At 40.3% G+C, this 15,114-nt stretch overlaps 1 protein-coding gene across 1 annotated transcript in view; it reads left to right on the top strand.

Annotated features, from left to right (window-relative positions):
- Positions 1-633: 633 nt before the first annotated feature.
- Sdccag8 (serologically defined colon cancer antigen 8) overlaps positions 634-15,114 on the top strand; it is a 157,695-nt gene continuing 143,214 nt past the window's right edge. Inside the window, exons 1-5 of the mRNA XM_013017289.1 lie at positions 634-837; positions 6,251-6,403; positions 7,524-7,609; positions 11,335-11,448; positions 14,120-14,245. Of these exons, the coding sequence (XP_012872743.1) occupies positions 771-837; positions 6,251-6,403; positions 7,524-7,609; positions 11,335-11,448; positions 14,120-14,245 (546 nt within the window). The 5' untranslated portion in view covers positions 634-770. The remainder of the gene's footprint in view (positions 838-6,250; positions 6,404-7,523; positions 7,610-11,334; positions 11,449-14,119; positions 14,246-15,114) is intronic.

Genomic DNA, 15,114 nt, shown 5'->3' with positions numbered 1-15,114 from the left:
GGCCCCGCGCTCCTCCGCTACCCACTGCGCACGCGTGCCCCCAAGGCTGGCTCGAACAATAAGGCCCGGGCCGGGCCTAAGTCCGGGCCGCCGAGCGAGGACCGCGGCTTCCGGCGGGCCGCGCGCAGCTGCAGCTCCCAGTGGAGGTTGGGTGGCGGGGCTCGCGACGACTGCGGTGCCGGCCGCCTTCAGGGCCGGGCTGAGGGGAGCATCGACAAATCCTTGTTCAGGAGGATTTGGCTGTTTGGACAGATGTCGCAACTAGAATAGGGCTCCTGCGCTGGTGATGTGCGTCCTTGAGAGGCCTCCGGGGTCAGCTGCGTGGCCGCACACTCGGGAGCGCCCAAGCCCTCGGACGAGCCCCGTCCGTCACCCGGGTGGTCCGCACTTGAGGAGGCCGGGAGGAAAGGCGGGACTAGCCGAGGCTGGGCTGAAGGGAATTGGCGCGGCCTCCAAGCCTGTCTCCTAGCAACACGCTTCCGCGACCGAACGGCCGTGCGGGGACCGGGGCGCTCAGCCTTCTGGGAGTGGTAGTGTAGCAGGAAGGCTTCGAGGATCCTCGAGGCTGAGGGCCTCGGGCCTGTGGACTACAACTCCCGACGTGCACCTCGAGGGCCAGTGGTTAGGGAGAGCCCCAGAGCTGGGTCCCGGACTCCAGGCCCCTGGGTGACTGGAGCGGTTCGGAGCTGGCAGGCGTCCCCTGGTACTAGGCCTGTCGTCCCAGGGGAGTGTACTGGACTGTACCCCGCCTGACTCGCACCTCTGGGTCCATGGAGAAGCCCCCAGGGAACTCTACCCTGGAGGAGAGTCTGAGTCAGTACCAGCGGAGTCTCCGGGGTGAGTTGCTCCGGACCTCAGAGCCGAGCTCCTGGGTCCCAGAGCCGCCGTGGGCGGGAGCAGATAGGTGTTTTGCCCAGCACCTCCTCCGGGCTGCAGCCGCGCTGCCGGGGAAGGAGACGAATGTGCCTCACGCCGTTTGAATTTGTCTGTTAGGGCTAAGCTGCGCTGGATTCTCTTGCGTTCCCTGGACCGGCAGGGCTCCCTGATCTTGACTTGGGTCCTGATCTTCACTTCCTCAACAAGTGATAGCAGAGATTTCTTGGACGGCCCAATCCCAGTTTTGTCTTGTTTCATGCTTTGCTGTTAAATACAATGAATTCCCGATTCCCACTTGTTGTACATTCAAATTATGGTGTCCTGAGTCCAATGTGACTTACAAGACCAGGAGCAAAACACTAGTAATATTTGAGACACGGATATTTCTATTGATTGGTATAGACTTTTTACATACAGTGGATCATTTGCAAATTACCGCCATGTTATGAATATTCCTATTTTAGGCTAAAGCTCAGAGTGGTTGAGTTATAGGCCAAAGCCCACACAACTGGTTAGGGGAGAGTCAGGTATTAAATTCAGGCCAGCCTTTCAAAGCCCATCTTTTCCTTCCATTAATCAAGCAAAAGCTATTATTTCAAATTTTCTTTGGTTAGTACTCTTTATGAGTAACTTGGAGAAGTGATGTCTATATTTAAGCTTTGCTATCTCCAACAATACATGTATCCTTTAGAAATCTCAATTCTTGATATATGGAAATTGTGGTATTACCTTCCGGGATATTATGAGAAACAAATGAGTAAGGTACACAAACCAGTAATTTTCAGACTTGTGAATATTGTTACCTATCATAAGAAAAGTCAAGACTGGGGATGTAGCTCAATGTTCATCCAGTAATGAAAAAAAACTGATTTTATGTGAGATACATCATGAAAACTAGAAAAATTTCAATAAGGGTATTTTTTATCATACTAGATGTAATACCCTCTGTTTTCTGTTCTGCTGCATTTTTATAATGTCCCTAAGTCATGACTAACAGTAAAGTTTGAAACATTAAAACCCAAATTTATTCAGCAAATACTCAATCAATGCCTACTACTGTTGGGTTTGACATAAGGAATAAGATAAAGTCCCAGTGTTGTACAGTCTCCAGGTTACTGGGAGAGAAAGATCAGAGGCAAAATAATTACATATAACTCTAATAGCAAAAGTAAAGATCAATACTTGGCACATACATGCTCATTAATTTTTAGCTGCTGTGTATACTTGATACTTGTTGCAAAATGAAGATTTTGAGATTAATGAGTATGAAGGACTACAAAGTTTATAAACTTTGTGGGATTGATTGTAGTGCTATAAGTTGCTGGCATTCTCAGTAATCATACAGTAGGAGTTAAAGAATAGATCTTAATCAGTATATTAATGTATTAGTGTTATAAGATTACATACCGAAAAAAAACACATTTCACTTTTTATTTGGAAGCAAGAAAGGCATTGTGCACAATGACGTGAGTGAATATATTTTACTCTTTTGGACTGTTTTTTTTTTTTTTTGGTCTGCCTCTGGATTATGCTATTTTTAACCTTGATTTTGCTACCTGTCAATCTTTTAGTAAACCATGACAGTAATCATCAAAATAGGCTGTGGTCCAGTCAGTAGTGGGCAGACACATGTTGCTCTTTTCTTATTGTGGCTATTTTCCTGCTTGTATGCTCTTGTCTAAGCTTATATCAGTAACTGTACTGCATCTAGATTTTAGCCTAAGGGATAGTTTTCTCAGAGACAGCTGGGCGCTTTGCAGGGGTGGCTCCCTTTCCCTGTCACCAGGACAATTCTCTTTCACATTTTCCAGAACAGATGGCTAATGTAGAAATTAACAATTCATGCTATGTATGTAGTTGATGATCCTTCCTGGACTGAGATATACCTGCATTTTGTTAAAAAACTTCATCTAGATAGGAAGCTCCACATGGTGAGCTGGGAGATAGAGCATAGAGAGTAAGGAAATGGACTGAGAAAGTAAGTGAGACTTAAAGTTTGCCAGCATTCATATCTCAGAAGCCTTTTTTAAGTGCTCATTGTGCTGATTGGTGTTTGGGTAGTGGACTAGCAGAAATACTGTTTACTTGGATTTATGTTCATGTGATCTGTGGGACTCATTGAAGTTCTGTGTGTATTCATACTTATAATTTCTTATTCAGTCTGTGGTTGGTGCTGGGAAGACGTCAGGATGCATTCTGAAATGGGTTGCTGTCCTCCCAGGAGAGAAGAGGAAGTGTGTGTTCTGTCTCTTGGTTAGATAAAGCTGTGTTCCATTAGCAGTGGAATGGGAAATGATGTTAGAGCCTCTTCACAACTTTGGTTTCCTTAAGCTTCAGCAGCAGATAATGCATCTGGGGACTGGTGTTCTTCATAAGGAGAAGGGAGTGAGTTCAGTTCTGATGTAGCCAGTTGAAGAGTGATGAGATTTTATCTTGAATCTTCTGAGGATTAACTCAAATTGTGTGTCATAGTGTATAATTTTGTTACTATGCATGTATTTGAAGATCACTTTGCATGTTTTGAGATGTAATGAAATGGCTTTAAAATGTCACTTACTTCTTTGATCTTTTACAAATTCTGTCTCTTCTTCTCTGATCCTCATAACTCAGTAATTGCAAAAAACTTCCCCCACCAAAAAACCTTACACATCACTTTTCTTTGAGGGTAGTTGTTAACTCATTATTAGTGAAATTTTGCGACACTCATTAAATGTTATGAATCCTTAAAGATTAAACAAAAGTATTAGAAAGGACTATTAAACTCTGCCATCAGCCATTTTGGTTCTTTAACTCTCAGTTCCTTACTGTGGAGTAGAATATGTTTTTCTGCTTCTCCCTACTTTAGCCCTATAAAACTAAAATAACTTGCTTAAACTTAAACAGACACACACATAAAAAAAAAACCAAAATTCTGTATTTGTCCAACATTCACAAGAACCTTGAGCTATTCAGGAAGCTGAGATCAAAGGATCCTAGTTAGAAGCCAGTGTGGGCAGGTAAGTCTATAAGAAGACTTTTGTTTTCCCCCAGTCCTGGGGCTTGAACTCAGGGCCTGGGTACTGTTCCTGAGCTGCTTTTGCTGAAGTATAGCACTCTACCCCTTGAGCCACAGCGCTGCTTCTGGCTTTTTCTGTGTTATGTGGTGCTGAGGAATCAAACCCAGGGCTTCATGCATGCTACGCTGGCACTCTACCACTAAGCCACGTTCCCAGCCCATCTAAAAGACTTTTGTCTTCAGATATACACCAAAATGCTGGAAGTAGAGCTGTGGCTCCAGTGGTGGAATTCTAGCAAATAAGCTGAAGGACAGCACCCAGGACCTGAATTCAAGTCCCAGGAATAGCACAAAAACACAAAAGCATCAACCAATCACTACCATCACCACCACCAAAAAGCGCTGTTTTCATTGTAATCTGATGAAAGGATGCTACTGTTAGGCATTTTCAACTATGCAGTTTTCATTGCAGATGTCCTCTATTTTTCCTCATATAGCTTATTAGCTTTTAGTCAGAGTAGGTATGAATAAATAATTATCCTTTGTCTTAGAGATGAAGTCAATTGATAGCTCCAAGGAGTATGCTCTTAATGTTAGTCAAACTCTGTTTCTGCTCTAATGGGTGCAATCAAGACAAATGCCTTATTCATAGATTTAAGAGCATAAATCTAAAGCTCTGAACTAAACTGCTTATCATATAACACTTTAATTTTCCTTTCCCATTGACAAATATCTCTAGAAAATACTGAGTTACTGGAAAGCTATTTCTGCTATTTATATTGATCAAAGTAGGAATGCATCTTATCTGCACTTCCTTTAACTCAGAGTGAGGAAATGGAGATGAGGCTTGGTTAGTAATCAGCACCACATTTGTGTCAGAAAGATCTGTGTGAAAATAGCACTGGTATGGAGAAAAATATAGTGATAAACTCACTGAGTCTCTTGAGAAGTCAAGTAATAGAGAATTACCCTGTTTAATCCATACTTGGAAGATCTGTTTTCTTTAGTTTAATTAAAATTGAAAATGAGTTGCTGCCAGTAAAGAAATGATTACCTATTTCTGTGACAGAGTATTTTTTTCTGTTAAGTAATGTGAATATTTTAAATTTTGAATTTAATGAACAGAATGAAAATTAGGTCTGTTTTTCAAGGTCCTGTAGAATATATGTTATAAATGCATTTTTATCCACGAAAATCATGATTGATTGACAATGAATTGGTCCTTTTCCCGCTATTGCAGTTAAGTGACCCCTTGTACTGCAGTTTTCTTGGGCTGTTAGAGTAAATGGTGGAATGGAAGATGGTAGAAGGGTAGGTAGCGGCCAGGGCTTTTCCTCCTCCACACAGCCTCAGTGCCCCTCCTCTGCACATGGCCTTTCCACAGGTCTTTGCAGCATGGTGGCCAGTTTCTAAAAGCAAGCATTCCAGATCAGAGAAAGCAAAAGCAGTCAGTCCTTCCTACCACCTTCCACTGCATTATGATTTTATAAGCCTACTCATTTTCAAACTAGGATATGAGGTTAAGTTTAGAGATGAACTATCACAGAAAAATTACCTTGAAGTACTTTATGTTAGGAAATGTATGTTATATATGTGCTGGCTAGTATAAGCTTCTATTCAAAAGGTGTTTAGTTGCATTAACCAAGAAACTACACATGGTAGGTGGTCAGTACAGTACATAAGCACATTACAGTAGGATCTGCCGCCATAACCACTTCAACTCTTGATCAAAACTAAGCTAGAACCCAAGGCTACTGGCTCACGCATGATCCTAGCTACTTAGGGGGTGAAATCTGAGGATCGGGGTTGAAGCCAGCCTAGCCAGTAAAGTCCATGAGACTGTCATCTCTAATAAATTGCCAAAAAAGCCAGTTGTGGAGCTGCAGCTCAAGGGGTAGAGCACTAGCCTTGAGCAAAAGAAGCTCAGAGACAGTGCTAAGGCTCCAAGCTCAAGCCCCAGGTCCAGCAAAAAGAAAAAAAAATAATAAAAAAAAACCTAGACTGGTCAGTTTGATTTCTCTTGGTGGGGCAGGGGATGTGAGATTCTCAGGGACAATCAGGCTTCCCCTAGGCCAGAGTTTGGTGTGACTGAGTCCCTCTGGCTGGTTCTACCACTTACCTTATATGTACAGGTGGGGTCAGCACATCTTAAAGTCAAGGAGGAGGAGAGTTTATCCAGGTAGGAAGAGCTCTGCCATTCTAGCCTCTGGGCTGGTGGTGCTATATGTAGTGATTACCAACAGTTGCAGTGACAGGGACCATATCATAAAGTCTAAAAGTCTAACCTCTACCAATTGTCCATGTTACTGCATACATTTTATCAGCTCTACTTTTATTAGATGTTTCTTTTTTATTTTTATTTTTTATTTTAATTTTTAGAACGTGCCAGGACAAGCATGCACCAACTGAAAGTTGTCTTGAGAGAAGGTGAGGTCACGGTTGAAGAAGGCACACTGGACCCCTCCTTTAACCTCACTGTAGGAAGTGAGGATGGTGGGGCAGATTGGCATGAGCATCAGCACAGCCACGCTGGTGAGTATGAACGTCAGTGCCAGCCTGAGTGGTGCTAATGCATCTTTAAGACCCCACAGAAAAAAGACTTCATTCCATTCTCCATTCTGCTGCTAGGATGTTATTCCTAAAACACAAACCAAGTAATATTATGCCCTGATTAGTTTTTAATATTTGATTCTCTAACATCTAGGGTCCAAATTCCTTAAGAAAAGAACAGCATTTTTCTGAGATTGCTATAGCCTACCTCTTCACATGGTCCATTTATCCTAACTGCCCTCTCACAAACCATGTTCTATCCTACTCACCTATTTGTGCCTTTGCACATGCAATGACTCCTGACTCATACTTTGCTTCCTGAGGAACTCCTGTTTCTACTGCTACAGTTAGCTCCTCAGTGAAAACAAGCACAGTTACATGTTCCCCCTCTGTCGCACTATGCATAGCTTTATGTCTGCTTATACACATTTATTTTGGTGGTACTAGGGTTTGAACTATCAAGGCTGTGGGCCTGCTAAGCAGGTGCTTTCCTGATGAGTCATGCCTCCAGCCCAAACATCTTATATGTATTACTATAGCTCTTTTGCCCACTGAATTCTTAGCTCTTAAGAGGTCCTTATATTCCCAATCATTATCATAGCTGTTGATGCCTAATAGAAGTTTAAATTATTTCTGTGATGGATAGAAGGATGAATAGTTGATGATAAACTTATTAGTTAGCTTTTCATCACTGCAGCAAAGATCTGAGATAAATAATATAAAAAGAGAAAGGTTTATTTGGACTCACAGTTTTGAAGGTTTCAGGCCATGATAAATTAGCCTTGTTGCTTTGGGGCTGTGGTAAGACAGTGTCCATCTTGCCTAGAGCACATGGAAGAGCAAAAATTCGTTTGCCTCCTGGTGGGAATGGAGAAACAGAGGAAAGGGCTGGAGCTGTCTGTACCCCTCAAGATCATACCCCTCAGTCCCTGATGATTTCCTACTTAACCTACCTCTTAAAATTCCCATGACCCCCCTGTAGCAGCAAGCTAGGGAGTAAGCCTTTGACACATGGCCTTGGGGAACATTTGTGATCCAACCTGTAACGAAAACCATGGATTCAGTCAACTAAGTTAGTAAATCGATTGCTTTTGCTTTGTAGTAAATCAGCTCCAAGCCTTGTTGCACCAACAAGCCAATAAAGAAAATGAGATATCTCCAACAAGAAGACGAAAAATGTCTCCTTTGGTATGTATCAACTTTTGTAAATGGACTAAAGCATTTATCCTTTGGTATATATCAACTTTTATAAATGGACTAAAGCATTATTTCCTAACTTTTCCAGTGTTGTTTTAGTAGTTGATGTTGTAGACATTTCTGATCATAGTAATAGAGTAAAGCATTAGAAGAAATTCTATCCTCTCTGAGTATTTTGACTGAAGAGGACAAACATTGTCATGGTGAAGGGAATCTTGATGCTTTCTGCTTATTTGCTTAAAAGCATAAGCAAGAAAACAGCTCAGAAAATTCATTTGCTACTGGTAGCAAATGTATTAAAAGGAGCATAATGTTTTATTTCCTTTTTAGAAAATCATGTCTATATTCTATTGTTTTTCAGGGTTATTTAATATTTTACAGTACTATTGGAGTATTAAACTGAAGAATGTGCTATTATTATGCGATAAATTTATGGTTCTAAAATATTGTCATGAGAAGGTATGCTCTATTTCTTCTGAGATTGAGTTTCTTTTTTATCCCCTCCCTCCTGTTTTCTTTTCTTTTCTTTCTCTGAGGTCAGGGACTTGCACTTGCCTACACTTGAGGCACACTCTGAGTCCCTGGTGTTGATTTTTGTTGCTTTGATGCAGTATGCTAATGTTCCATAGACTGAGGGGAAAACTGTATCATAGCCTAGGCTTCAGCTCTGCACCATGCCCGGTAGCAAGCACATTATGGCTCATAGTCTTCTTGCAGCCCTAGTCAAATATTACGTATTTAGAGTGCTTTAGAAATTATAGCTGCAATAATCGCTTTGCATTTCCAGTGTATGACAGGTGACTATACATCCTGTGGGCTGGAAACTGTGGAGATGTGTCACTTGCCTTTTCTCCCTACTGAACTGTCACATTGTACCCCATGTTAGCTCTTCACTCCAGCCTGACACATACTTCTATGCTTAATTCCCACTTTAGAGAAATATATTTCATCTACATATTCAATATTTGTAGAAATAGATGATAATTTTCATAAAACATTGTATCATTCAGTGAACTTATTTCTGTTGACATCTGCTTTTTAGAATGCTCTTGAACATACAGTGGGTGGAATGCTTTAAAATGAATTAGATGAAATTCCTGTATTTGTTGTGTACTTAGTTATGCTTATTGGATTTAAAAATAAAATTGAGCAGTATAACTAAAGAACTCACTGAATCAAAACAGGTTAAGAAGATATCCTTTAGGAAAATTTGTTTAATACACACATAGTAAGTACAAATATACAGCCTTCTTTATATGAAAAGATGTAAAAGAATAGAAGTTAGACTCTAGATGCATATAGCCTGTATATAGTTAGTAACTTTGTAAGATTGTACATTTAAAATGCACTTTCATCCAGTATGACATCTCAGAAATATATAGGTGTATTGAGACTTGAAATGGAGACATTGTTAAGAAGAAAATATAGCAATTATTATTTTAATATGTGAATGTCAAACTAATAAGCCATCCAGAGTATATACAAATCATTTATGGGTATTTCTTCCACAGTATCAGCTTGAGATTTTTAATTTTTTGGGGGGACAGTTATGGGGCTTGAACTCTGAACCTGGGCGCTGCCCCTCAGCTCTTTAGCTAAAGGCTAGCGATTTACCACTTGAGCCACAGCACCACTTCCGGTTTTTCTTGTGGTTTATTGGAGATAAGGCATCTCACAGACTTTCCTGCCCAGGCTGGCTTTGAAGCATGAGCCTCAGATCTTAGCCTCCTGAGTAGCTAGGATTACAGGCATGAGCCACCAGTGCCTGGCTGAGATTTTAAAACTTTTACACTGATTTTACCTACATATACATAGTAATGTGGTCCTCTTTCACTATCCATTAAGGTTACTTCCAGGACCCCTTTGGATACCAAAATCCGTGGAATCTCATGTTCCATATACAAAAGGATGTTATATTTGTATAACTTATGCATATCTTCTCACTTGCTTTAAATGACCTGTAGATTACTTCAATGTACATGCGGTATAAATAGTTGTTATATTGTTTAGGGAATAATGCCAAGTAAAATAGTCTGTACATCTCCAATACATACAAATACTTTTTTCATCTACAATGAATTCTTGAATATAGAATCCATAGATACAGAGGACTGAAAATAACTGTTAATATAAAATGATCATAATTGCTTTCTGCGCTCCACAGATGGGATCATTTAATTGCAGCTTCTTTGGGTCTGGGGTAGAATTCAGTGGTAGAGTTCTTGTTTGTGATGCATGAGGCCCTGGGTTTACCCCAGCAGGGCAGTTAAAATATTTTTTAAGTTACTTTGGTTTTTACTTTTCTTAAGTATAAAAAAAAAATTCTCAAAGCCCTGCCATGGGAGCTGATATTTCATGGTGGTTTAGAATTTCTACTGGACTAAGAAATAGAATGATTGAGAAATAGGAACTATGACTCATCTGGAGCTCTCCTCTTGACTTGAATGATTGGTCCTCATTTCCTTTTCATGATTTCTTCTTTTTAAAGTATTATGATCTAAGCAGAGCACAGCAGCTGCTCAGGAGACTGAGGACTGGAGATCATTCTTTGAGGACAGTTTTGGCAAAAGGTTTACGAGACCTGACTCAGTCCAGGAAGAGTGTAGTGGTATTTGCCTGTCTTCCCAGCTGTGTAGAAGACTAAGATCAGGAAGATTGTGGTTTTAGGCCAGCCCAGGAAAGAAAGTTCATGAAGCCTCAGATCAGTATCACATGCTGGATGTGGTGGTACACATCTCTCACCCCAGCTATGGCAGGAAATGTAAACAGGAGGATTGTAGGCATGGACAAAAAGTAAGACCTGTCTCAAAAATAACCAGAGTAAAAAGTGCTAGAGGTTTGGCTCAAATGGTGGAGTACCTGCCTAGAAAGCATGAAACCATAAGTTCAAATCCCAGTACTACCAGAAAACAACAGACGTTACCGTATGATATATGATTTCATAAACCATTTCACAATCATTTCAAGGTAAAGTGAGGCATGCATTAAAAGTCAGCTCTAGGGATGCTATGGAGCTAGATTGCATTGCAACTCTTTCTGAGATGTCTCTGTGTAGTTTATCACTCCGTTTTGGGTGGCTCTAGTCTTGGCTGTTCTGTGTACCAGAATAGTATAGTTTTAGATTACCTAAATACTAGGCCAAAAATTTAAGCACCACTCTTTTTTAAGATGAAAAACAAATTCACCTCATTGTCTCACATTTAACTGTATATTCAAAGAAATCTCTTCCTGTTGGATGTGCTGGCACATCCCTGTACTCTCAATACTTGGGAAGCAGAGGTAGAGAGACTGTATGTTTGAGGCCAGCCTGGGATACAAGGTAAGATACTGTTCAACAAAAAGCAAAACAACCCTCCCCCCACAAAAACCCCAACAAAACAAACCATAGGTTTCTCTAGTGAGCTGACCTATAGTTTCAGCCGGCAGTGTAGAGGGACTTGTCCCTTGTCCCTCAGCATTTCTGGATGGGATCACAGGTTACCAAAGTGTTCAAATAGACAGATAGTCCAAGCCATTTCCACCTGCATGAGCTTCTCATAACACTCTCTTAAAAAAGAAATATTCATATCCTTGAGTCTTGTATGTTTGTGGAACTTACAGACTAGAGATATAAATACTATTAGCCATGCTGTTATCTCTCCTGTATTTATATTATGTCAGCATTTGCTGATTGGTTGCTACATCCATATCTATTTCCTTTGTCCTTTGTGCCTCAGAGGTCATCAGAAGGTGAAGAAGCCAGTATACCCACACTGAACAACCTGGTTCCCATCATTAATGACCAGTCTCAATACATTCATCATTTGGAAGCAGAAGTCAAGTTCTGCAAGGTACGTCTTTCATTAAAAATGTAAATGCCAATAAATGCTATTACCTCTTACACAGAAATTTGCTATTATCAGGACTTCATGTTTATAACAATAATTGAAAATACCATTCTTCTGTTACTTTTTATTTTTATGCCAGTATTGGGCTTGAACTCAGGGCTTGCATACTGTCACTGACCTCTTTTGCTCAAGGCTAGCATTTTATCACCATTTGCTCAAGGCTAGCTGTAGCTCCACTTCTGGGTTTTTGTGGGGTTTTTTGGTAAGTAATTGGAAAGCCTGGGATGGCTTTCACTATGACATATCTGATTGCTTAATTCCCCTTTAGTCCATTATACTTTTAATGATTTCATAATGTGTTCCAAGTTTCAGCACTTTTCCTTTCTACTCCATTTACTGAAGTATATGCACATGCTTTGGAAGTTGTAATACCAGTGTTGCCGCCTCCTGTCATTTCAGCCTATGAAGCTATGGTGCAACAATCAGGAATTCCAAACTATAGACTAAATTTGCCCTAGTGTTAGTATTAAAAGTCTAACCTTGACTGTGAATACCCATGAAATACACATTGTAGATAGTAATGATCAAGAAAACAGATGCATACCTATAGTTTGTATGATATTTACAAAAAATATAGATTATATTTCTTGACTGTATTCAGTTTACTAATATCATTAATGTCATTAGAGCCTTTGTGCTTTCCCCAAATACATTACTGTATAGAGTTTTCTCCCTACTTTTTTCATTATCATTGCATAAGGTAGTATGATTATACTTTATTTTATTTTTGTTCCTTTAATGCTGCAGATTGAATTATGTGCTTTTTTTTTTACAGGAATCAATGATATTTTTGTATCATTTATTGTATTAACATTTTGGGTGGTCTCCTAAGGTATAAGGACATTATATAACTTAATGTATTTAGATCCCATTACCTAGAGCTTACAAGAGAGTTCATATTTTGACATGTAGTTTTCTACTTGTCATCGGAGGGCATAATCATTAACACAGACAGACATTTTAGGATTGCCAATAAAATTGGGCGCTGGTGGCCATGCCTGTAATCCTAGCTACTCATGAGGCTGAGATCTGAGGATCATGATTCAAAGCCAGCCCAGGCAGAAAAGTTCCTGTGAGACTCTTATCTCCAATAAAACACTAACAAACAAACAAACCTAATATGGTGCTGTGGTAGAGTGGTAGCCTTGAGCACAAGAAGCTCAGAGACTATGCCTGGAGTTCAAGCCCCACAACAGAAAAAAAAAAAAGAAAAAGAAAAAAGAAGAAGAATCTGCCACTCACTACAGTATGTGGATAAAACTTAAGAAATAATAAATTTACCATCTTGTTTAAATGACAGAACTATTACCTGTGACCACCATAATAGCATACTAGAAAATAAAAGTCTTGGCTGGGAAGGTGGCTCAGTGGTAGAGCACTTGCCTTGCATGCATGAGGCCCTGGGTTCAATTCCTCAGCACCCATAAGCAAAAAGAAAAAAGCCGAAAGTGGCACTGTGGCTCAAGTGGTAGAGTGCTAGCCTTGAGCTGAAGAGCTGAGGGACAGCTCCCAGGCCCAGAGTTCAGGCCCCACAACCGGACCCAAAAAAATAAAAAAATTAATATAATAAAATAAAAAAGTCTTTTATTCCAAGATATAACTCTAACTGTAATATGGTAAGAAAGTTGTGAAAAGCTCATCTCTTACAGGTATTTTTTGGTTTATTTTTGTTTTGAGACAGTATCTTGCTATGTAGCCCATGCTGGCCTCAAACTTGTGGTTCTCTTTCTTATGGCTTACTTCTCCAGTAAGTTATGACCCTCAGTATTTGAGCCTCTAATTTTGTTTCAATTTTTTTAATTTTTTTTTTGTCTTTTTGGAACAGTGGTTTTCCCTGGTGCCTCAGTTCTCAGATAAGCCTAAGACCTTTTGCTTTTCAGTTTATGCAACATTTTTTCTTGTTGTGAAGGTGAGGTTGATGCTACATATCAGATTGAAATTTGGAAGTCTGATACATAGTTTTACATTACAGATTTCAAGTATAGCTTTTTCCTTTCTTTTCTTTTTCTTTTTTTCAATTGGAGGTTTTTGGTTTTTTTTTTTGTTTTTTTGTTGTTTTTTGTGTTGGTCATGGGCCTAAACTCTGGGTCTGGGCGCTGTCCCCCAGCTTTTCAGCTCAAGACTAGCACTCTACCACTTGAGCCACAGCGCCACTTCTGGCATTTTCTGCTTATGTGGTGCTGAGGAGGTGCTTATGAGGGGCCTCATGCATGCAAGGCAAGCACTCTACACTGAGCCACCTTCCTAGCCCTCAAAATTAACTCCAGGCCTTGCACCTTCTACATAGGGGCTTTATTGCTTTTTTTTTTTTTTGCCTCCAGCCCTTTTTAACTTTAGTTAAAAAAGCATCACTCTGTGGAGAAGGAAATTGTCAGGAATTGTACACTTTAGTATATGTGCTGCTGAAGTGAGGACAGGAATTATATACTTCGGGATAGACCACCATGAGCAGACCCTCAGCTAGATACACCCAAGCCTTCCCTTTGTTGGGTAATGTTTAGATAATGTTCCTCACCTAAATATGATAACAGTATTTTAGAAAATTGATAACATAAGTCTTCCATACTTTATATTGTTCTGGATTGTCTAGTATTTTGGTTTCTGCTTTTTGAAGGAGGAACTTGCTGGAATGAAAAATAGGGTACAAGTGGTTGTACATGAAAATGAAAGTCTCCAGCAAGAGCTGAAATCTCAAAGGCAAGAGGAGACAAGGAGGAAACAAAACCCCCAGGATGCATCTGTGAGCATGTTTTATAACTATAAATTCTATTTTTGTTTGGATGTTCCTTTTTCCCCTCCTTCCCAGTCCTCTGAACTGTAGATTCTCTCCTGCAAGTTTGGCCAAGGTACTGGCATTTGCCTGATGCCCCAAAAGTTAGAATTCGTTGTGGCAGATAAATCCTACTGTGAAATGATGTGCTAATGCCTAGTAGTTACTCTGCTTTCTGGAATGGGCCATTTTGCTTTTGCCACATGGAAACAGTGACGCTGAAAGCAGGAAATGTTATCTAGGAAAGACTTTGTTAAATCTAGAAACTGTTCAGAACCTTACCTTAGATCTCTGTTGTATTTCTCTAATTTTTCTTTCTTTCTTTATTTTTTTTTGTTGGTCGTGGGTTGTTTTGTTTTGTTTTGTCGGTCGTGGGGCTTGAACTCTGGGCCTGGGCGCTGTCCCTCAGCTCTTCAGCTCAAGGTGAGCGCTCTACCACTTGAGCTACAGCGCCACTTCTGGTTTTCTGGTGGTTTATTGGAGATAGGAGTCTCTCCGTCTCTCCTGCCCGGGCTGGCTTTGAACCGCGATCCTCAGATCTCAGCCTCCTGAGTAGCTAGGATTACAGGCGTGAGCCACCAGCGCCCGGCCTTCTCTAATTTTTCTTGACCTCTAAAATCTGAATAAATTCTAACTATCAATATGGTATATCAGAAAGAATGTTGTCCTGAAAGTCCAAGAATCAAAATATCAGTCTTCCCATTGCTACCAAGAAGCTGAGTATTAAAAAAAAAAAAAAAAAGCTGAGTATTTAGTAACTATGCTTTTTGTAACTTACTCTGTTAGCTAAGTCTTTAATAATTTGAGAAGAGTCAGGGGACAGTGGTGCAGTTCCTGAG

The sequence above is a fragment of the Dipodomys ordii genome, unplaced genomic scaffold (genome assembly GCF_000151885.1).
Source record: "Dipodomys ordii isolate 6190 unplaced genomic scaffold, Dord_2.0 Scaffold35, whole genome shotgun sequence".
NCBI lineage: Eukaryota > Metazoa > Chordata > Mammalia > Rodentia > Heteromyidae > Dipodomys > Dipodomys ordii.
The sequence above is the reverse complement of the archived record's forward strand: the minus strand, read 5'-3'. Positions and strand labels throughout refer to the sequence as shown.